Source organism: Rhyacophila brunnea, unplaced genomic scaffold, assembly GCF_057557595.1.
Source record: "Rhyacophila brunnea isolate RB1 unplaced genomic scaffold, BYU_Rbru_1.0 scaffold_4, whole genome shotgun sequence".
In the NCBI taxonomy this organism is placed as follows: Eukaryota; Metazoa; Arthropoda; class Insecta; order Trichoptera; family Rhyacophilidae; genus Rhyacophila; species Rhyacophila brunnea.
Window position 1 is genome coordinate 26157069 of NW_028233068.1, and position 25238 is coordinate 26182306.

Here is a 25238-nt window from a genome sequence, read left to right on the forward strand (position 1 = left end):
CAGAGACTTTGATGGTTTGGATTATATTGGGTTCCCCAAAATCCTCGCAAAGGACTTTGCGGTTGTGACGTATGTGTCACACTCCATCTTCATAATTCGCTCCAAATAACGCTCTCGGGATCTTGTCCGACTTGTCGTTGATGACCCAAAATTCCAATCCATATTATGTGAAGACTGGCAATGATGTCCCTGGGTAAAGTGCTCTTTACCCTTTTCCAGTTCCCTTTCGTTTTTAGTTTCAAATTACCTACTCAGTGACGTCCCGTGGGGGTAGGCAGATTGAGTGTCGCTTGGGGGAGGCAGTTACTCATAGGGCGGGGCGGCAAATCAAGAATCATTTGGCATACCTATATATATATAAAAATACCTACCTAAACTTAGCAAGAACGGCAATATCTTGCTTAACTAAATGGTACAAACTAAATGTGATTTTAATAAGTGTCTAACTATATATTTACTTACTTTTTTCTATTATTTACTATATTTATTCACTTTTTGTCTAAATTGAATTTTGTATGCTTTAGTCCTTTAGTGGTATAATATATATTTGAGCTCGGTTATTACGATCACGGATATAGCGAGATCTCGGATGTAACAAGGAAACATTCGTTGACATTTTAGTTTATGATTTTCCCCATGCATTTATTCACTTTTATAAAGAGCTCTTTATCGGATATACCGAGCTAAAATATCGTCAAAATTTTTCTTAAAACTGTTAATGTGTCAATCGTTTAAAAATATTTCGACGCTAAGCAATAAAATCTGACCGGACAGAATGCTGCCGGGTTCGGATTACGTTTATGACACTAGTTAAGTGTCTAGGTACCTACCTAATTGGTGTTTTCGCCGACAAGCTTGAAAAAGTAACCACGCATATGGTTGAAAAAAAATCCAAGGTTTGTGAAGTAAGTAGGTACCTTCCAGCGTTCATTACAATAAACAGCTTCTTTTGTAGTTTATGATAGCTAACGCTTAACGCGTAACGCTTATAATGAGCAGCGAAAGAGTAACGCATAAGCTCGTTATAAAACGAGCAAATTCAGTCGGTCCCATCTTCCTCGTAATAACCAAATTCGACTGTATTTTGTTAGTTATGTATCCATACAACACATTTTTTACATATTGGAGTCATGAAAAGATGATAAGAAATACTGTACCTACTTATAAAAAATGGGGCGGCATTTTGGCGTTGCTTAAGGGCGGCATTTTGTCTCGGGACGTCATTGTACCTACTTATCTGAAATCGCATTTTTCATATAATCATCCAAACTGATTCTTTTACAAAAATAAAATCTTATTCATTATTATAAAATCCTTGGCGGGCCGCATAGAACTGTGGGTTGTTTATCACTGATGTATATGAATATATTTTGTAATAAATAAAAATGTATTACGTTGTTTGGTGAAGGCATATATTCTTTTTCTTAGGATTTATTCTATATTAATTACAAAAATATGAAAATACAGATATGATACATAATATTTCACTACTTGTATACATAAATTATTCAATTAAATTTAAATAGTAAGGTAAATAATTTTTTGCCAGTATTTGTTTAAATGCAATATTTTGTTTCTAGTTTTTGGGCAACTTTATAATATTAACTATGACCTGTTATTTAACGAAATCACTACCTACATATTTTTGTCTCGTAACACTTGGTTGAATGACGTCCTTCCAGTTAAGTTGACGACGTGCTGACTTCACGTGTTAAATCTCTCTCTGTGCAAGATTCGGAAAACAATTTTGTTGAGATGTTCCAATAGATTTTCAGGTTGTCACCGCGTGTTCTTTGCCCTTCTTTCCTCAACGTTTCGAAATAGCCTCTGTAACGAGCTCGAAACGTCGAGGAAGGAAACTAGTGTATCCGAAGTGTAGAAAATAAACATTTTTTGCAAAAATATTAGTTAATTATAAATACCAGTGCAGATGGGTAACTAATTCATTATTTAAGGGCAGCACATTATAAGGGGGTGCCAAATTAAGGAAGGAATGCGAATAACACAACTTTTAAGAGTAGATCCCGTGGAAATGATAACATTTTAACATTCTTTTAATATCTGTAGATAATATGTGTATCGCAATTTTAGTGAATTTATATAAAATTAATTAGATTTTAATTATATACATAAATTGAAACCTAATGAAATAATATGTATTTACTGTAAATAAACTCCGTGCATATTATATCCAGGGCCGCGCCAAGGGTAGTCAGGTAGACAGGTGCCAACCCAAAATCACACTTTTAAAAAATATCCGGTTATTTTTCATTACATTTTTAATACTGCGGAAGAAAATTGGGATGCAAGATTTTTTTTACTATCCGTTAAATCAAGTCATTAGAATAACGGCCCTTTAGCCTTATGGCTTTGTGATTTGGTTAATTTCCTAGCTATATACAATTACATTTTCGCATAGCAATATGTATGTATGCAATACATGTATTTACTTTAATTGTATTCTGTTTAATCTAGTTTCAGTGTATTTTCCCATCCGGATGCTGTGTACCCCCAACACCCCTGCTTGGCGCGTCCCTGATTATATCATTAGGTAATAAATAATAATTATACTGTAAATAATAAATTTATTTTCATCATAAAATTTATAATAAAATGTAATGGTATGAATGAAACCAGTTCAAAGGTGGATAAACGATTATTCAGAATTAAATTGAATAGTACTTATCCAATACATAGTAATTATGTTCCAAAATAATGCAATATAGGCGAATAAGGCGAAATCAATATGGTGGCCAGATTGCAAATAATAAATATATTACATACCTAGTACATAATCAAACCTGTTGTTGTACTGTAACATGTAATTTTTGCATCACAATTTGATTTTCCTCCAAAAGTTTCAGGATTTATCTTTGCAATATCTGCACAATTAATAATTTATGAAATTGACTTGAATGAATCTAAAATTATGTTTGAATTTAAATGTTTACGGGCTTTGACAGTCGAGGGAGATAGCAGTGTCAGTTTCCTACAAATGAGACAGCAATGTGAAACAAATTGTAGTAATTGTAATAATTAACCTTAGTAATCTCTTTTCAGCTTAAATTCCATATAGGTATTTAAATATAGAGATTTCCTTTAACGACTTTGATGTAGACAAATTAAAAAAATATATTTATAATTTTCATGAAAACATCATTGTGCATAATATATCGCATCCTCGCAACTAAACTGCCACAATCCAAAAAACGTCAAACAGAGAAAATCAGCTTTGAAGTTTTTACCTTTCGCATTTTTGTACTGTGTTTTTGAAATATGTTTAGATATCGAATGAAGTTTTGACTTGAATTTGATGACTTAGAGATATGAAATTTTCGGTACATATACTATGAACGATAGACAATGAAACGTGGTAATTAACTCAAAACACGTAAATTTGGACTTTAGTTGCGAGGGTGCGATATGTCTGCCAAACTTTTTTACCTGATGCCATTGGGAATGGGTAATTTGTTTCGTGGCACATCAAATAAAAATCGCACAAAATATATTTAATGACTGTAGTTAAGCTAATCGAGGATATTAACACCAAACCAAAATCAAAAATCGGAAAATTAGACTTTGCACACAGGATCGCTTTTCAAGTTAAAGTCACCACTGCTAATGTCAGATGTGCACAGTATCAAGATACAGTACACATGTTGCAAGCGAGAGGATTTAAGAAAATGATGCAGAGGTTTTCCAGTGTATTCTGCACTTCTCTTAAATAAGTAGAGTGTAATACAGACAGATTCACAGAATTCTTTTTTTACAGCACACCTGGAACGGTGGCACATAATTTGGCAAACACTAGTAGATTATTTTTATTATTACAATTATTACAAAATACATTGGTTTGCATCCGCGCTAGTAGATATAAATACTTGTTTTACACAACTACCCAGTGGTCTAAAAGCAGAAGGTGCAAATTCGGTACGATCAACTTTCCGTGAAGCACGGTTTTGAAAAAAAAATACACCATTTGTAAAGTAGATATTGACAAAATAAATAACACTTTCACGTCACACCTTCATGTTATGATTTCTACAGGAGTGTATTATACGTTAGTGATGGTTGATAACATTTTCCCTTATGACAAAGTAGAGATGTGGTCATGATAATAATATGATAGTTGTAAAAACAGTATGATTTTTATTCTAGGTATTATTACAGATGGTAGAAAATATAAACATAAAGAAAAAAACATGTAAATAATAAGATAAGGAGAAAATCGTCTATGTAAGTTCAATACCGCGGAAGAACCATTTGTCAAAATGTTCAGGAGGGACCAAAAACCTTGCGATTTCGTCAATAAAAAAGATAAAAAACAAATTTAAATGCAGTTTATTGCGTCTTCCTGTTTTATATTAGAAAATATATGTTTACTATTGTATGCGTCTGTAGCCATTATATTGACATAGGATTATTTTGTAAATCAGTTGGACCTTACGCGGTATTGCCGCAACTCTCCGCTCGTCAGCTGTATTGGATCTAGGGATATACGCGGCCTTGCATGCTTCTTTAGTATGGATAATTCATGCGAGGTATTGAATTTAAGCGAGTGCAAGTAGTCTATAGGTCAATTTCAAAATTTGAATGCACCAATCAATGCGGCTTGTGCCGTTCAACCGAGAGCGTCAAAAATACGTATTTTGAACGTATTGAACTTACATAAACAAAATGTTATTTCGTTTTGATCAATAACATTGAACACGGATAATTTTGTCAATAAAACACTCTTTGTACAAGCATTAGCATTAACTAAGCATTATCGTCAACTTTAAAATTGAATTTAAACGGAGAATCACTGGCAAAATTTAATGATACACTATTTTGACATTGATTATGTTCATCATTATTTACATTTTCCGTGTGGTTATCACTTTTTAGAGTTAAATTTGACTCGCCATTTTCATTTTTCTCAACAGGATTTTCTTCGGATCGATTAAAATTAAATCTGAAGGAGTTTTCACCGGTTGTCAGCAAGGCTGTCTTTCTAAGGAATGTTGACTTGTTACTCGATGTGGAAGCATCCGTGAAAGATATTTGGTTGTTTACTGGAAAAAAATCAACAACACGGTCAAATGTTATTAAAAAATAATATCATTGAGAAAATTTCGTGGGTATTCTGCGAAAAAGCACTAAGTCAAAATTTTGCTGTTTGAGGTGAGGTGATGATGAGGTAATCTTATTAAGAGTACGCTCTATAGTCTACAAAAACACACACAGTCATATCTATAAAACTGGCGAAGATAATTTATGTTATAAGTCAAAAAGACATACATCTATTCAGAGAAAAGGCACTAAATGGACTTAGTGCATTTGCTTCTCTCATTCTCAGGCTATATTCACAAAATTCTGCGTGCGAAACTGCACTAAGTCATACTCAAAGCAATATCGCAGAAAGTAATTTGCCTTTTATATATATAAAATAAGTTAAGACCGTCCAAACTTTCAAACTCGATTATCTCAAAACTAGTATTTTTGACTTAATGCTTATTCGCAGTATACCCACGATTTAATGTAGTCAACAAAAGAAGAGAGCATTGTCATATCATAGCCAATGAAATTACAACACATAATATTAAACATTGAAAACTTTTATAATTTACTGTATATAGATAACAATATGTTACAGAACTCTATCAAAAAAAGAAGAAGAAAAGGGTGGTATTCAACTATATCTTGACAAGTTTATAAAGAAAACACCTCATTGCTAATATGCCTCGTTAACTATATTATACCCATTGATAAAAAATATTTTAAAGTACATTTTTTGATGTTTTTTTTTACATCCCTCTACTTTTGAAATTTCAACATTCGAAAACATTTTCAGGAATCGAAGGCTGCCTGTAGTAGATACGAGATATCATTTCAAACGTTTTTAGGACCTAAATATTTAAGAATTTTGAGCTTTTATTTGACAGCAGATGCCGGTACCTACTACCAATAGATTCAATAATGCAAAAAAAGTATTTTGAACAAAATGTCACTTACGAGGTGTCATTTCTTAACCTTTCTTATATATAAAGCATAATACTATTACAGACCTTTCTTAGCTTTCTTTGCTTCTGTGGCCATTTTAGCACGGTAATCCCCAAAATGAAGTCTCATAAGATGTCTTTTTTTCACGGGAGGCTGCGTATTGTTCTTCAGGACATTTAAAACTTTTTTAGATTCTTCTTCTGGAATTTAAATTTTGATTTATTTAATCGGTTTACTTATATACTAAATACACACATAACCATGCACGCATTCATACCAATACATCTGCAAGTCAAACTGCAAAGATACCAATAAATGATTTAGTAACGAGTAGTGCATATGTTACGCCGAATGTGCGAAATTGAATATTACATGAAATGGGCAAAATTTTGCCTAAATCATGAAAAATGCAAGCCCGTTGCCTTATTCATGAATTAGACAAAATATCTGAAGAGTGCGTGAATTCGGCAGTAATTTTTCTGCTTAGTTCATGTATTGGACAAATTGGATAGTAGCGCTACGGTGGTATTTTTTGCAACTAAACTAAATGTATCAAATGCTCATGCATTGATCAAAATGTACATATATTATCTAGGGTCAAAATAGATGATCGCGCTCCGGTGGTGTTTTTTGCAACTAATCAAACTAAACAAATATGTCAAATGTCATTGATTATAATATAAAAATATACCAATCAATAACTCCAATGACGTTCATATCCATTTACTATGCGCAAAAAAAATCTAAAACTATAATATGATAACGGAAGAATTTTATTGAAAAGTATTTTCGCGATTTGATTTGTGCTTGGGTATCAAACGTGCAATGGTCGATTGAATGTTTGTGATAGTTTGTTGACACTTGATAGCTAACCTCAAAATGGACATTCAGTTGAATAATTTAATTCAGAATTACAAAACCTAACCTAAACTAACCTAACCTAACCTAATAATAATAATATTATACTAGCTGAGCCAGTTGGCGGTCGCCAGTCTGTCTCGCTAGGTCTTGCAGACAGCTTGGCGGTCTTGGATTTTAATATAATTGTAGAGTATGCAAAGAGTTTTCCCTTCGGAATTGATTTTCATTCACCTCAAGATAGTTTGACATTTTGCTGATTTGTCAGTTTTACGATTTTCAAGTCGTCACTGTCAATATAAATTTGGGGTCATATGCGTAGTCTATTCTGGAGTCTGGCCTTCACAATATCGTCCGACACCACCTCAGGCTGATAGGCCAAATAGAACAGCTTGCAATCGCCGATTGCGACCACTGCCATTTTAATAGAATAAAATATGTGTAGTTATATAAATGTTTCGTTAAAACACGTGCATTTAAATATGATAAATAATTATACATCTTATAAATTCGAATATAAAGCATTGTATGTGATTATTATAAATGGCGATCCAATATAACATGAATATTAATCCGCCACGGGACCCATAAATAATAAATGCTTGCAGCCGTTGAATAATATTTAAAAAATCAAATTTTGAATTAAAATTTAACCTTAAATAACATAGTCTTCCGGTGCGGGACATTCATATCAAAACAAAATTTATTTTGGGTAGGGTTTGGGTATTATAAATAGGTAGGTATATAAAATCACAAATTAAAAAAAATATAGCAATTTATATGACCAAGTAGAGTAGAATTAGGTTGGGATAACCTTCATCCAGCAGTGGATTGATTCTGGTTGATGATGATAAAAACGATATTATGAATGGGTAAATATAATATCAACAATTTTGATAAATATAGCAATCGTTTAACCGCTAGTAGTAGAATCAGGTTGCGGAACCCTTCATCAAGCAGTGGATTGATCCTGGTTGATGATGATGATGATTATGATGACGATATGAATATGTAGATAAATAACATTAGCATTTTTAATAAATATAGAAATTCAATACTGTCAAGAATCAGATTGCGGAACCCTTCATCCAGCAGTGAATTGATCCTGGTTGATGATGATGATGATGACGACATGAATTTGTAGTAAATATCGTCACTGTTCTGGCAGAAGACACTAATTCGAAAAAATGACATATTGAGTTAGTAACAAAATGTTCCTTATTTCAAACTTTACCGTCTGGAAACCTTCTTAATAAATAAACAGTCTTTATTTTAAAGTCATCCTTTTTACGATTACTTAATAAACTTACATGATAGACCATTATTTCACACTTTTTAACAACTTCAAAGACAAATTACTCAAAACTAGTATTCTCCAGTTAGTGTGTTCTACCAGAACAGAGACGGTATAATGTCACCGATTTTGATAAATACAGCAATTCAAATGACAGAAAGGAGTAGAATCAGGCTAGGGAGGCCTTTATCCAGCAGTGGAATTGCTCAGGTCGATGATGATGAGGATGATAGAAATAGGTATAATATCACAAATTTGTTTAACCGCTTGTAGTAGAATCAGCTTGTGAAACCCTTCATTCAGCAGTGGATTGATCCTGGTTGATGATGATGACTATATAAATATGTAGATAAATATAATATCACAGATTTTCATAAATACAGCAATTCAAATGGCAGAAAGGAATAGAATCAGGCTAGGGAGGTCTTTGTCCAGCAGCGGATTGGTTCAGGTCGATAATGATAAGGATGATAGAAATAGGTATATTATCACAAATTCGTTCAACCGATAGTAGTAGGATCACGTTGCGGAACCCTTCATCCAGCAGTGGATTGATGATGATGGTGACGATATAAATATGTAGATAAATAACATTAGCATTTCTAATAAATATAGAAATTCAATATTGTCAAGAATACAATCAACGTAGAGAGGCCTTCATCCAGCAGTGGATTTATTGAGGCTCGTGATAATAATGGCATTATATATAGATAGGTAGATAATAATATAATATCACTGATTTTGATATATATAACAATTCATGTGTAAGTATGGAGTAGAATAAGGCTGAGGAGGCCTTCATCCAGCAGTGGATAGGTCAAGATTGATGATGATAGGGACGATAAAAATAGGTAGATATTATACAATATCACACATATTGATGACTATAACAATTCGTATTAATTTCTTTCATTGTTTGCAATGGCAACTTTGTTAGTTTAATATGACTATATTCTGATCTATGGAAATTAGTAGCCTAGGTAATTATTCAATAAAAAAAGATTGAGTGAATAGCCACAAAGAAGTATTTTAAAAAATCAAATTTGGAGTATCACGTTATCTATGAAATGGCGGACAGTGGCGTATGCTGCTGTTGAAAGATAATATATGTAGTGAATTGTACCAAGATTATTGTTTTCTCACCGGAAAAAAGTGCGCCAATGCCTAAATTACGACATTTGAATAAAAATAATCGAATCCGTTAGTCAATTTAAGGATTAGAAGGTCTTAAGCGACGAAGACGTCATTCTGATGTACGTTAAAAGAAATATGGCGAATCGTATGCGGTATATGAGAAAATATCGGATATAAACATCACGTACCTGTAAAATCATTGAAAATTTCTGAAATGTGGTCAATTTAATCGGTAGATGAATCGGTAGCGCACATTTTGAAGTGAAGATGTAAAAATAACAATAAAATGTCGCTTAAATGGGCCGTTGGTGCGTTTTCCAAAATCTCTTAGGATAATAATATATAGGAGATTATGTCCAATTATTATAACTAATAAAACCATCCGTATTAAATTTACTTTTTCTTCTGTCATGTTGACAGTTCAAGAATTCCATACCCTGGCGAATTCATGTACTCAGCAGAAAATTTACCTAATTCATGAATAAGGCAACAGGCTTGACTATTACATGAATTAGCCAAAATTTTGCCCATTTCATGTAATAGTTAATTTCACACATTCGGTGTAACACATACATGGACGTACATGCGTAGTAACTTATTTACATTTTATCTAATACAGTTTTCTGTTTTCATAGATTTCTGTCTGGATCTCTTCTTATAATTTTGGAAAACATATCTACATGCATTATTAATTTTTGGGATGTCACTGTGTGTTTTTCGTCTTTCACTCCTCAACGTTTCAAACATTATAAATGTATATGCGTAAAATAAAGTTTAAAAGTTTTCAAAGGCATAACTGGAAGGCCAAAGTATCATTCAATACACACTTCATAAACATTTAGACTAAATCCTGAATCCAGCACGATTTGTGGATTCCGAGTAGTCAAAATCTTAAAATTGTGAATACTAATCCTGACGTTGATGTTGACGTTGAACTCCTGGATTACAATGTCTAATTTGTACCTACACATAGGGGTTGATGGGTGGATATAACCCTTCGACATCAATAACTTAAAAATACTAAGCCGTGAGCAATTATAAAACTGGAGCACGATGCAATCGTATAATGCATCCCGCTGAAGCCTATGTATAATAATGGATATAGCATAACAACATGGATGGAAATTGTTAAATAAGTTAAATTTAGGAATACGTAAAAACTAGTCGCAAATAATGTACCAACGACAAAATAACCGCACGTTAACGAATCTTAAAAATGAACATGTTAACTTGGCTGGTTACCTTACCTTGTTTAGGGTTAAGATTTTTCTTTTCCAATGTGATTTCGAGTTGCTGGATACACCAACATAATTCCACTTCGAATCTCCTCTCCGACTCTAATACATCAGGATTCTGGGGATCTGACGATGTTGACGGTTGGGCCGGAATATTTACGACACTTCGAGGAAAACTCTTTGTTTTTCCATTCTTATTGTGAAGTTTTGCTTTCGGCGGCATGTTGAAATTGGAAAACGCTTTGGATTTTGACAATAATAAATTATTTTGACAGTTCGGTTTGACCATAGACAATGTAAAATTATTTTTTACCAAAAAAATGTATTTGCAGCAAGGATTATTCCTTATAATGGTTCAAATACACTATATGACGATCGGTCACATATATGTCGAAAAACCCGTTTCTTATGTTGGCGTCCTGTGTCATAGAGTGTAAATACGATGTCATAGACTGTCACATATATGTCAAACGATCTATGACGGCCTTCTATGTCATAGATTTTCGGCTCAGTGTAAACACCTCGGTAATTTTGTGTGAGATAGGTACATGTATTATTGTTCATATAATTTGTTTTTTTTTTTATTTTAACAATCATATTATTATCTTCGTAGATCATTGTAGGTAGAACAAAGAGATTGGACTCAGGTAGAATCATAGGTAGAATGATTCGAATATTCCAAAGGACAGTGAGTAGTATTTTTTTTAGTTTTCTTATAGGATGGCAACCCTAGTGTTATCAAGTTTCAGTTTTGCCAATTGTCCAATTTCAATTCACTTTAAATTGACTAAAATATTTTTGAAATAATCTGAATCTGAATCTTGGTTGGTGATTTTGCAATGCAATTCATTTTCCCCTAAAGTATGCCGCTCGGAAAATTTGGAAAAATTGGAATTGCATGGTATGTCTACTCCAGTATGACAATTTAAGTCAAGTATTCGATTTCACCATGACCTGTCAGATGAATGATGTAACACTTTTAGGTTATAAAATACAAAACCACCCTAGATAAAAATCAATGGCATTTCGCCTATGATTTCTTTCAGACTTGCTAATAGATAACACTGTCCCCTATCTGTGATTTTTTTTTATCTTCGGTTATTTCTTCTGAAACTAATTCAAACGGCCCATCCAATTTAGGTTATGATTGTCACACTATTGAACTATCATAATATTAGGTAGTTGTTCCATTTTATTCTTTCACATTTAATATTGTTTAGGTATGCAATCGAATATATTTATTTAAAAGTAGATTGTCTGTTTCAGATATTGTAGATATATTACAATAATACCCGTGTCATTACTTTTCGGAGAGTCCGGGAGGTCTGGGTTCGAACCGGTGAGGACACAATATATTTGTGATTTTCTCAAAGCCTGGGTGTTTGTGATATTTCTTAATTACTAATAACCACCACGAAAAAACAATGACACTGTTATTAATAATTCAAAAAAAAAAACAGGTACACATGAACGTGCTAAACATGAGCTGTGGCAGATTTCTCAATGTGTTCGCAAGTGTATATATAATATAAATGTACCGTGAATGCGCGCCGAACGAATTTGTATATTTACAGTTTGTCAGTTTTTGTTGTGAACACTAAGATTTCATTGTTGCTGAATTGATAAACAGTTTGTGGCTTTGCCTGCTGCTCATAACTGCCATAATTGCTAGTGTGTAGGAAACATTGGTTATACCTAATAGGTATTGCAGATTACCGCATGACCATTTATCATTTTGTTTTTGGCGGAAAAAATTTATCCCATGTAGCCAATTATATTTAATACCTTTATCTGTCGAGGGAGATGCTTTTCGGTCCAATAATTGTTAATTTAAAGTTTGATAAGTTCATACATTTCAATACATCATTATCACACACTTAGCTTAGGTTAGGTTAGATTGGGTTTGAATAACAAACACACAACCTGCTTAATTTTGGGTTACAGTAGGTTAGGTTAGGTTAGGTTTTGGGTTTTTTAGGTCTCAAAAGGCAACCATAAAAACGATATGGAGTACTGTATCTTTACCAAAAAACCTTTGGTTACCTAAGTATATACTGCTATTTGCGATTTTTCCATTGAAATCAGTGGTGCACAATCTATTTGAAAGAAGGGCCTATTTATCCATTTTCTAATTTTTCAAGGACCGCAGTGGATAAAAGTGTAACTAATGATATATTATACTAGACGAGACATACATTTTATTATTTTAAATTTAATAATTCCATATTGGTTATGAAATACTTGTTATTTTGGGCCGCATGCGACCCACGGGTTTCGGTTTGTGCATCACTGATTTAAATAAAGATCATTGTATAAATAAACCTTTTTAGGCTTGTAACGTTAATACAAAGTGTTTTTGTATATAAAAGTGCATTCCTGCCTGTATCTTGTACCACACTCAGGTGTAATGCGAAATGAATTGCATTTAACCATTCACCTAAGAATCCCTTTTTCAGTTTCACTTTCATATATTTAGGCTACAGCATTATCTCTCCAATGTCTTTTATGTACACCATGTGAAATTGAGAAGTCATGTGACCAAATCAGTTATACCTATACACAGTAATTTTCCTTTTTCAGGGGATTCCTTGTGGTTGCTGGTGTATCTTCATTTGCATACTCCAAGTCGCTCATTGTTTCCCAGAGGACTGAGAGCATGAAAGTTAGAGAACGGATCAGAAATAGTAACACCGGAGATTTTGAAAGCGTCAGGAAGTTCGGATAAAGGTAAGCACACAAGCCGAATCAATATTTTGTGAAATCTTTAATTTCACTCAACAAGAAATAGCCAGCATACATAGTGCACTATAAGTTGTACTACAAAAGTGACATGTGAACTGTACAGAAACACTCGTGCGAGTACAATATGACAGAACAGCATTGAGAATGAATACAATTTTGATCGAAAAACATTTCGGCAAGCAATTATTATAAAATTTTACATTAATTTGTAAAAAGTGTTTTATGCTGAGGATTGAATAAATACAAATGCATTGGTGACTAAGTTGAATAAATCGTCTTTGAAGTTAAATAGGCGATTATAAATTCCAGATAACTGTTTTCAATATTTTTTCATTGTGAGGTGAGTGAAAACATTCAAATTAGAATTACAAAAACAAAACTTTTTACACTATGTCCAATGTTTGGAATATAACAGTAGCGAAGGGTGGAGATCCGACATAAATAGTACACACTAAACTTGTCAGAATACTTATTTGTTCCCATTAAACTAATAATACAAATTACAGATGGTGTTGGTTAGTTTTTAAAATTCAATTAAACCCTGCCTAACCAAACCTGTAAAAATTTGTATTTTTAATTCAATGAAAACAAATAACTATGACTGGCGATGTTAAGTGTGCACTATTTATCTCAGGTCTCCACAGCATACTTCGCCACTGAAATAATATAATGCTTATAACTTTTCTTATAAAGCAGTTACATGTTTGAATTCTGTTTCACGGATAAATATGTACATAATACATATTTGGAGATGTGAAAACTGCACCTAGTTCAGTTTTTATATATATATGTCACTTGTACACATTTAATTGTCAGCACCTGCACCATTGTAGGTCCTATAGCACGTGTGTCATGTTTGGGATTTCTGGTGGCACACGCACGCATTGTAGAACCATGTAAAACCTTAACCATAGGCACACAGATTGTCTCGGTCAACGTAGCACCCAGCGTTGTAAACTTACATTTTTCTTGACAGATCTAGTGTTTTCGAGTAGGCATATTATATCTTGTTAGAAATGCATCTAGCTACCCAAAATCTAGCAACTATAGATCTACCATTGTAAGTTGGCAGCCGGTCGAATTTGAAACTAAAATTGTCTATCGAGGATAAATTTGTCACAAATGCCATTTAATTTTACAACATGTTTCTTGAATTATGGATTGCGCTTGCGTTTATTTAGCTCTCATGGCGTCAAAATATCAAAAACACATTATATTTAGTGTTGATAAATAAAATATACCGACCTATTAAAAAAGAGATCAACAAGTAAAAAAAGCTTTTTCCTTTTAAATAAGGAATGTACTAATACATAATTTTATATTTGATACAGTATTTTATAATCGAATGAGTGTTTGTTGCTAATTTAGGTAGGTACGCTGTTTTTCTTGCTCGCAAGATTTTTATTGTTTGTACATTTGAAAACATAAAGAGCATTTTAGATTATTAATAAACGAATGTGACCTTTCAATATTTGACATTATTCGATAGCTACTTAGCACCAATTATTTGGTAAGTATTTAAAGTAAGCTATATTTTAATATAATCAACAACGAATTATGTCTCCGCAGACGAAGCGCAAGCCGAAAATAACTTCGCAGTAAGTAGTGTTTACTGATTGGGCGTTATGACAAATTTATTCCAGACTGAGTCAAATGTTTACATTTTGAAACGTCAGCGTGCAGAATTCGGGATATATATTGTATTATTGAAAATACAGAAGAAAAAAGTATAGTGCATAATGGCAAGTAGTTCTAAAACAGTTCATGGGAATGCCAGAGACATCATTTTAAAAGTATGGCAATTCTGCGATGATGAAAAAGGACAAAAAGAATTGATTATTTATATCGATAATGGAATACAACGGCCAGTCACCATGACAGTTGAAGATTTATTTTCAGTGTTACCAAGTTGCATTTATATTGCAACGCAAGTAATTTCTTGTTTTTTTTAGTTTTGTTCAAAGTTATGATATAAATAAAAATCTATGTCGGATAGCAATATAAATGAATACTTACTTATTATTTGTGTATGTAAACGGATTTATAAAGAAATTTAGTATATTAATTAAACTGACATTTACAAGTTTGAATTCCATAATATGACCTCGACTGGTTTTATTTTTACCGTAAATTGTCCTGAGAGTGACACAGAATCGGATGATAGTCTATCTGGAATTGAAACATTATGGTAGTTATATAATTTCTACATTGTTTGTGTAATTTATAGTTATCGTGTTTCATTTAAAATTCCATTTATGTTGATACTATTTAACTGTCTTTAGAGTTTAATTTATTTTCGTTTTTTTTATTATATTTTTCCCATGACTAAAATATACACAATATTACTTTATATTTTCCAATTTCTGATTTTTCCAACTATGCATTTCTTCCTCGTGGTTATAAAAAAGTAACTCGTTTTTATTTTGATTGTGTTCATTTTTTATTTTAATAATATTTGTACAGAAATCTACTACCAATAAAAAATTATAAATTACCTTTTTTTTGTTAGTTATGGCAACATTCTCAATGTCATACTAGCGCCCTCGCTGAAATGCCAATTTATGATGGTAGATCTATAGCAACAACAAAAACAGCTTTAAAAGTAACAAGAAAATGCCAAAAAAAATGCAATACATTTGGCAGATGATCTAAAAAAACGCATCGACTGATTGGGGACTGAATTTTTTAAATGCCAGGCTAAAAATATTTGGTGACACAAACTTCACAATGATTTAGATTCTGGACTGAATGTTCTTCAAAAATTATAATTTTTAGAAATTGCTGGATAAAATAAATTGGCCGAAAGAGTGAAAAAAACAAAAATGCTCTAGAATCTTAATTTAAAAAAATCCCTTAGGAAATCTCGCGCTATCATACATATTTCAGTGTGTTACTTTGCAAGATTTGCGAAATAAGACAGTACATACCTACTTAAAATGGATTTCATTGTTACAATATCAACGAGATTGAACAATCTTTTCAAGAGATTCAGTGTTTACTGGTAATTCATGATAATTAATAAAATTAATTTATCATACATTTTTGCTACATATTACAACATACTATAAAGATTGCTTTATGACAAGTGTTTTGCTCGCATGGTGATATTGTTGCAAAACAATCTTTATAGGTATGTGGTGAATACCAGGTGATAACACATGTTAAAAAAGATTGAACAAACCTATTTGAGATATTTTCACCTGATGAATTTAATTAAATTTATTTTGCATAGATGCTTAACATAATATGGTGCCATTTACTTATTGTTTCAGGTTTCTCGTGTATTTTGTAATATAAAAGTGGTGTAGTCAAAATAAATTGTAACAATTTACTGAAAATATCTTTCTATTAAAACTTAAGACGGAATCATAAAAACATAAGAAACTCAATTAAGTGAACAAATACAGGAACAATTCACAAATCGAAAGCTATTAATTGATCAGTGATTATAAGGCGAAAATGGCGATGGCAGCGCAGCTGGACCCCTCCAAGATGCAGCTTGTGCAGGAGTTGGAGATCGAAATGATGTCCGACATGTACAACAGACTCACAACGGCTTGCCACAAGAAATGTATTCCACCAAAGTACGCAGAAGTTGAATTAGGTAATTCTATTTGATCTATCTAATCTATCTGATTTTATAGAAATATATAATATATATATTAGAAGAGAGCTTCTCGCTTGTCGTTAGACCCGCAGACTTTTTGAAAGCTAAGAAAATTTCCCTTGTAGAAACTGTGTCGCAGTGACCCTCAGTCGAACTGAACCTGAAATTCGCCACATAAGGAAATGGCTAACCATATAATATGTTTTAACAGGTGAGTGGATAGCACTGGCGAAGAGTGGAGATAGGCTGGATTCGATAAAAATAGTGCAAACTATACTTTGTCAGTCATACTTATTTGTTTTCATTGAATTAAGAATACACATTACTAAGGGCATGGCGCCCACAAGAGGTAGGCTGACAGGGCTCTAGCCTGGGGGCCGGGCATAGGAGGGGGCCTGGCGTAGCGGATTGACCAGCTAAGTGAGATTAAGGGGTACCCTATATGCCAACAGAGAACCTAGTGGAAAAATACGAAGCTTGCAATTTGAGAATTTTCTTTGATAATTTCCAATTTCAGCTGTATTAATTAATTAATAAATATGTATCTGAAAACATTAAAAAGATTTTTTTTTTTTTTAAGTCAAAGATAAACTTACAATTGTAAAAAAAATGTGAATTTGTCACATAGGTTACGTTATTATTACGTTATTTTTATGGTTATATTAATAATAAATTTTATTACGAGGGTGGGTCAATAAGTCCTTAGAAAAGCCGACAGGTGGCGCGACTAGTACTGTAAGCGGTTTGTTTTCATGCAGCGGCACTACCGATTCAGTATGCTGCGAAGTTTCAATCAGATTGGTCGGGTTGTTGTGTGTTTCTCGTACATTTAAAAAAAAAATTTGCTTGAGGAAAATGGAAAAATGGAAAATGGAGAAAATTGAGTTTAGAGCTGCATATCTGCTCCTTCACTTGCAACTATTTATAACTGGTTAAATGAATTTAAACGTGGTCGTACATCAACAAAGGATGAACCACGCTCAGGACGTCCTGTAGAGGTGACTACACCAGAAATGATCAATAAAATCCACGATATGGTGTTAAGTGACCGAAGATTAAAGTTGAGTGAGATAATTGAGGTTACAGGGATCTCAAAAGGTAGCGTCATTTCTATTTTACATGACAAATTGGGCATGAAAAATATTTCTGCAAGATGGGTGCCGCGTTTGCTCACAGTCGACAATAAACGCAATAGGGTGGTGGCCTCTAAAGCCCTGTTGTCGCTCATGCAACGCAATCCGGATAAATTTTTTCGTCGCTTTGTGACTAGATGAAACATGGATACACCACTATACTCCCGAGACGAAAGAACAGTCAAAGCAGTGGATTGCGAAAGGCGAACCATGTCCAAAGAAGGCGAAAACCGTAAAATCAGCTGGTAAGGTTATGGCTACTGTATTTTGGGATGCACGTGGAATTATTTTCGTTGACTATTTGGAAAAAGGAAAAACAATAACAGGGGATTATTATGCATCTTTATTGGACCAGCTAAAAAACAAAATTGAAGAAAAACGGCCTCATTTAAACAGGAAAAAAATCCTCTTTCATCAGGACAATGCCTGTGTTCACACATGTTTACGATCAATGGCTAAAATTGAAGAATTGAAGTTTGAATTGGTCGACCACCCACCGTATTCGCCAGATTTAGCCCCCAGTGACTTTTTCCTTTTCCCAAACTTAAAAAAATGGCTAAGTGGACAACGTTTTTTTTCAAATGAAGAAGTCATCGATCGGACAAATGCTTATTTTGAGGACCTTCCGAAAACTTATTTTTCTGACGGTTTAAAAAAAATTGAGAAACGTCTAACCAAGTGTATTGAGCTCCAAAGAGATTATGTTGAGAAATAAAAAAAAAATACAAAAATCAAAACTGTTTTAATGCTTTTTTCTAAGGAATTATTGACCCACCCTCGTATTAAAATTTGGTTTATTAAGTTTTCAATATTTTACGGTGTAGATTTTTGACTAGTGAATAGTTTTAATATTTTTTATATTTATTTTAAAAACATCGTTTTTTATAAAAAATATAAACGTGTATAACTTGAAATCCTTTTTATTTATATCAAATCGAGCTTAAATATTGGGACCATACCTAAATAAGATTTCATATAATAAATATATATGAGGCGCCGAGCGCCAAAGGAGCTCAAGCACCATTTAACAAAAGTGCTACAAAATGGCCGACAAGTTTTCAGTGAATTTATTTTTTTAATTTTAAACTTGAATGTTGAAATGGACGATTATTTTCTAAGCAAAGCAAATTTAAAAAAATCAAAGTATTATTTGCAATAACATTTAATGAAAAATATCTATTGGATTCCAAAAAAAATGGTGTTTGAGCCCCTTTGGCATATAGAAAAATGAAAAAAGGTGGCACTTGATACTTTTTTTTGTTGCATAAGCTTCTGTGGCATTAACATTTTCAAACTCAAATAATGGCATTAATTTAAAAAAATAAATCATTTAAAAAAAATGTTTTAATGAAAGGGTTTGGATAGCAATAAAAAAACATTTTGATATAAACAAATTTTATTATGCCAAATAAACACTGAAAAAATGGTCAAATTTGTTATGATTGTTACATAAGTTTGTTTGGCATAAAATTTGCCTTATAATATTAAATACATTTTTGCCATTACAGCAATGATTTCAAAGCCTTTGGATGTTTTTTTTTGTAATAACCGTCTATAAACCCAATATTATTAATAATACTAAATCAAATCGTTACTCCAAACTGGCCAAAATAACAAAATCGTTATTCAAATTTAACACCATCATTTTTTCTCAAGGATTCGGGTGATTTTTTAAATACTTTTTTTAGTGTATATCTTTCGTAATTAGATATAAAATAAGATGAAATTAGAAATAAGAGTTATTTTCCTTTATGGAAGTAAAAGTTTAGTGGACATAATTACTAAAATGAAGTTAATAACCATATTTCAAAAGTAATCTAAAATATTTTAAACAACAGCGTATGTGAAAGAAAAACGGATAAAACATGTTAAACTTACCATGATTTTCCTCGTTTACAGGTTTAACACACATCGAAACTATTTTTCTAATCCTTCTTGAGCTTAATTTTAGTTTTTTTCACTGTTGAGAACTATATTCAATAAAACAAATCTGACAGCTGTTTTGGTCTCGCGCTCTCTATAGAATATTGGCGGATAAGCTTCTGTGGCGTGTCGACATAACGACCAAAACAATTATGCCACAGAAAATAAATCTCTATTGTAAAATATCTATAATTATTTGAGCGATAAGACTTTGTGGCATGATACATATCGATTTATAGAAAAAACCTACATTCAAATGTCAAAAATCGTAAAGTTGGCGCTTAAGCTCCTTTGGCACTCGGCGCCTCATATATATATATATCAAATAAAAAGGATTTCAAGTTATACACATTTATATTTTTTATAAAAATCAATGTTTTTTTAAATAAATATGAAAAATATTAAAACTATGAATTAGTCAAAAATCTAAACCGTTAAAAATTGAAAACTTAATAAACTAAATTTTAATAATAAATATAACCATAAAAATAAAGTAATAATAACGTAACCTATGTACCTACCAAATATGTGACAAATTCACATTTTTTTTACAATTGTAAGTAAGGTATATATTTAATTAATACAGTTGACATTGTAAATTATCAAAAAAAAAATCTCAAATTGCAAGCTTCGTATTTTTCCGCTAGGTTCTCTGTTGGCATATAGGATCCCCCTTAACACACATCACAAATTTACTCAGTAAAAAAAAATTAAATATGTGTTTGCATTGATAGATGCATAGATGGCATTGCAATTTGATGTGATATGATGATATACCTAAATGATAATTTCCATGTAGAATTTGGGAACACTACTGTAGAGCATCACACCGCCCTTAACCTTAGCGATAGGTAGGTGGGCCCGCTAAAGACCCTGGACGGGGGACCCGCTTCAAGATGTAGGCGCCATCACAGAGGGTGTGGGTTAGTTTTTTTTAAATTCATTAATCTACCTACGCCAAACCATAATTGATGTATATTTTAATAGCATAATTTTAGATATTTTATAGATTAATGAATGTTTTTCGACTATTGTCTACTATGGCTTGGATTAGGCAGGGCTTAATTGAATTTTAAAAACTATCTACTATAATATACACATTGTAGTCTTGGTTCAATGAAAATAAATACATTTGACTGACAGAATTTAGTGTGCATTATTTATGTCAGATCTTAACAGCCTACCTCCACCGTTCGCCACTGGTGGATGGAGGGGCAAGTGAAAGAAGTTGATATAGTAAAAAGTGATATAGCCTGTCTAGGCTAGTGACATACTAATTACTCCCACCAACCTCTTGCGCGTGGGAGGAATTAGGATTTGCACACTTTTTTTAACAAATTATTGTAATCCAAGATCTAATTAAGTAAGACCTACATATTTTATTACGCAATAATTTTATTTTGTTTAATTATGTTCCAGGGAAAGGAGAGGCTGTATGTTTAGACAGATGTGTGGCAAAATATTTGGACATTCACGAAAGAATTGGTAAAAAACTCTCCTCCATGTCTATGCAAGATGAAGAGGCAATGAAGAAGATGGCAGCAGACAATGCGCTAAAACTGACTTAAACCCTAACTCATTCGTTTCAATTCATTTGCAGTTTGACATGCAGGCAAAGCCAAATCTATGTTTATGTATAAAAATATGAATTTATAATTTTGAGTATGCACGAGTGATTGGTGGAATGAAACAACTCTTACCTTATTTACTGGCATTTAATAATTATGTGCATATACTTTATAGGGCAGAGATTTGTTTGTTAAATATAATTTTTGTTTTAATAACTATTTCCGTCATCCGCCATCGGTTTCGACAAAACTGGAATCACTGAAAATTTTTAAATGGTATTGTGAAATTAAAATACCTTTTTTTCTTTGGCTTTAAATACTTGTTTTCTATATTATCCTCCAGAAATGTTGCCTTGTGAACTTGACTTGCTTGAGTTTGTTAGGTCAAATGTGGTTTGTTCTGGTCATAAATGAATAAATTCCCTTCATTATATCTACTACAAATAATAATACATGGTTTGGCATTTATTGTATTGTTGGGTATTTCCTTAATATGCATTTAATATTTAGTTGTAGAGATTTAAAAGGTATGTATGTTTTGTCAGTTTTTATTGAAAATAAATAATTTTCTGTTACCTACTGTCTTGATTTTTTTTAGCAACCTCTGAATAATATTTGAATTGATGCATCTAATTACAAAAAGCAACATGTCCACAATTCGATATTTGCGGGAAACAACGTTTTTATGTTTCAAGCTTCAATTATTTATTTTAACGTGAGATTATTTTTTCTGTTGTATTCTATGTCGAAATTAGAACCAAATGGCAATAATTTGTTTCAGCCGATAAACTCTTAATTGTAATAAATATAGGCAAAATAAAATTGGACGTAGCGCTACTTGTACCTTATTTTAATTTTTTTCGCAGAAGGCACATATTTCTGTGGCACTGTCATGAATTTGCCGGATGCTACAGCATGGGAAACGCCATTTTTAATATTGAACGTTCCCTTATTGGTTGACTTAAACACGCGCGAAATCAACCAAGCTTAAAATAATATGAAAAAAGATAATAAAATCAACAAGTCAAGTTTTTTTAGCTTCATACTGCATTGCTAAAAATGGAAAACCATTCATAGATGGAGGGTTCTTAAAAAAAAACATTCTTAACCTGATCAGTGCCACGGACGAGTTAACTCGCGGGTTCTAGTAAACGTCATAATTTCTGAACAAACTATTTGTTTATATTTTCTAAACAATATTTATCATTTTAGTGTGAAAATATTCACGAGAGACTTGTTGATTTGGTATGTTTTCACAAATATTTATCATTCTGTTCCTATTTCATATTTTTAAGGGATTTATTACAAGTGTCCACCTAGGAAAAATTGGCTGGCAGTTGATACACCCCTGTTACAGGCGGGCTTCTCCCGGTGTAAAATAATCATTTAGTAGCTTAAGTCGAAACGTAACCCTGACCTCTAGAAACGGCTTCATAAAACATCTAATCTGACTCCTTGCTCAACCACGTAAGTATTTTTTTATTTATAAGTAAGGGCCTTCGTCCGGTGTGTGAAAATCACATATTGGGCGGAGGTGTAATTAAGATAAATTTAATTTAATTTAAAAAGTATAAATGATGATGGATGAAAGCGATAATTTTAAGACTAAATATAAGTATTTAAATATAATAAATTTTGCCGCGCATTGTGCGTGAAATCCTCGCGCGCCGGCGCCAGGGTCAGGCTCGTGATTCGCCGAATCAAAGATCACGCGATAAAATTTGGCCAATCACGAGAGTCCTTTTTGCTGGACGGCGTCGGTACGCGAAATTTAAAAAGAAAAAAAAATTAGTAAGCGTCCCCTTTCCGACATATACGGACCTGCGTAACTAATTGCAAAACCTAAACATGTAAAGAAAGTGTAAAATATAAGGAATACCAAGTTACACGAGACAGACGTGGTTTTATTTAATTCCACCCTCAAATATATAATACTTTTCTTTTGTGAATCCGGGGTTCGATGGACGCCTGAGCTAGCCGCTGGAACCCCGGGGATCTCAATGGCGCCTTGGCAACGTGAAGCTCGAAGAATCGCATGGATTCTTCCGAACCTGCGAAATAAAATTTACGCCCGCGAACGCTAAATAAAAGTTTATGATTCAGGAGCCGGAACAACCAAGAAATGGTTAACTAAAAAGTGGACTCCGACGTGACCCTTATCAAAGAAGAAGTGCTGTCTCCAACATCAAACCGGGAGAGCCCTCCTCTGGTGTTCGAAGACAGTCCACATACGGAGCTGACCGCGCCTAGCGTCGTGCTGGAGACCGTAGCACCAGCGCGTCTCCAGTACGACGAATGGCTGCACAAATCCCACCTATGGAGACCAGACACATCATCGACGGTATCCAGCGAGGAGGGCTCGTAGAGGCCACGGCCCACTCGCGACAAAAAACGGCGAGCAAAATGCCGATTTTCCTAGGGTATCACTAACATGTTGTGTACCCTATTCGACCACGGGATATTCGGTGAGGAGAGAAAAAGGAAACGGGAGGCCAGGGAGCCTCAAAAGAGGGCTGAGAAGGCGCGCAAGCTGAGAGGAATCAAAGAAGCTGTGCGGGCGCAGGCTCGACCACGAGGAGATGAAGCAGGACCAGTCGTCAACCCTCGAGTCAAGGGTGAACGCCGAGTTCCTGTTGGAAGTGAAATGTGTAGATTATACGAATAAAACATCCGGAAATTCTTCTAATTACGGATACAAAGTTAATTAAGGACCCACTTTCTGAGCCTTGTAAACTTAAGTTCATTAGTAAGAAAAATGTACATTCTAGTTTTAAAAATAACGCTTCGCAAAGTGACGCCAATTCTTTCCGTTCAAATAAAGTAAATATGAATGAATTCGAAAACATTAACATTGAAAATCGCAAACAATTTTATAAACGGGAAAGAGGATATTCTACAGTAGCGCGAAACCTGTTTCAAAGTTACGCCGTGTTAATAATTTGAATCCAAAGAGAAACGAAGAAAATAGTATACGACCGTCACTATTATTTCTTTACAAATCACCAATCGTAAATTTAACACAGCGAAAACGGAACGGGAATAATACGGCGTCACTCGACGAAGTGTATATTATAGTTGATAAGTGAAATTTTAATAATACGTTAAAATTAGGTATAAGAGGATGAAAGTAGAGATTGTATGCTTGTGATAAAAAAAAAAATGAGTCAATAAGCCGTAAATTTCTCAACGGGGTTTCAATAATGAAAAAAAATAATAATAATAAAACGTGAGAGGCACCGCAAATCGGCGCGGCGCGCCTTTGGAATAGGATGTCGGGCGCGTAAAACGAAACAACAATTTTTTTTTAAATAAAATGGGTTTCACTAAAAATAAAGTTAATTACACAGTTTTAAGTGTACTGATTCAGAAATAAATATAATGAGAGGGTGGAATATTTCAATTTTTACTATCAATGTGATTTATACAGTCAATACAATGTTGCAAAATAATTATGGGTATTAGGGTAAAATATTAAAAGTGATAGTAAGTACCATAAGTACAATGGGAAGATTTTATATAAAATTAGTAGCTATTTAATGTATGGGGTAGGAGTAATTAATAAAGTAAACTCGAATAAATTTAAAGTACAGGAAGTCTAATGAACGAATAAATTACTAAAGAAAGAGAAAGAATAAATACAGATGAAGACAATTTGGAAGCACAAAGGGAGCCACCTCTCGAAGTAAGCGCATCCAAAAGCAGCGTAGCCGAAAATTCATGATACCAAAGCTTGATGGTGTGGAGAGTGCGCACTCTCCTTTC

The 25238-nt window shown here is 33.1% G+C and overlaps 2 protein-coding genes and 2 long non-coding RNA genes across 4 annotated transcripts in view; 3 read left to right on the forward strand and 1 right to left on the reverse strand.

The window, feature by feature from the left end:
• Window positions 1–24664, forward strand: part of LOC147067156 (uncharacterized) — a 39572-nt gene extending 14908 nt beyond the window's left edge. The window contains exon 2 of the long non-coding RNA XR_015071545.1: window positions 24588–24664. This is a non-coding gene — a long non-coding RNA (uncharacterized LOC147067156). The remainder of the gene's footprint in view (window positions 1–24587) is intronic.
• Window positions 1–25238, forward strand: part of LOC147067155 (uncharacterized) — a 561518-nt gene that overhangs the window by 47471 nt on the left and 488809 nt on the right. The gene's annotated exons all lie outside the window — the stretch shown is intronic.
• On the reverse strand, window positions 3501–10998 carry LOC147067157 (uncharacterized). The gene is made up of 3 exons (XM_085954912.1): window positions 10516–10998; window positions 6048–6182; window positions 3501–5054 (listed from the first exon to the last, which is right to left on the reverse strand). Exons 1-3 carry the CDS (start codon window positions 10790–10792, stop codon window positions 4759–4761), a joined length of 708 nt encoding a protein of 235 aa, XP_085811038.1. The 5' UTR covers window positions 10793–10998; the 3' UTR covers window positions 3501–4758.
• On the forward strand, window positions 13083–22055 carry Tim10 (translocase of inner membrane 10). Its single transcript, XM_085954917.1, has 3 exons — window positions 13083–13230; window positions 16518–16849; window positions 21328–22055. Exons 2-3 carry the CDS (start codon window positions 16705–16707, stop codon window positions 21474–21476), a joined length of 294 nt encoding a protein of 97 aa, XP_085811043.1. The 5' UTR covers window positions 13083–13230; window positions 16518–16704; the 3' UTR covers window positions 21477–22055.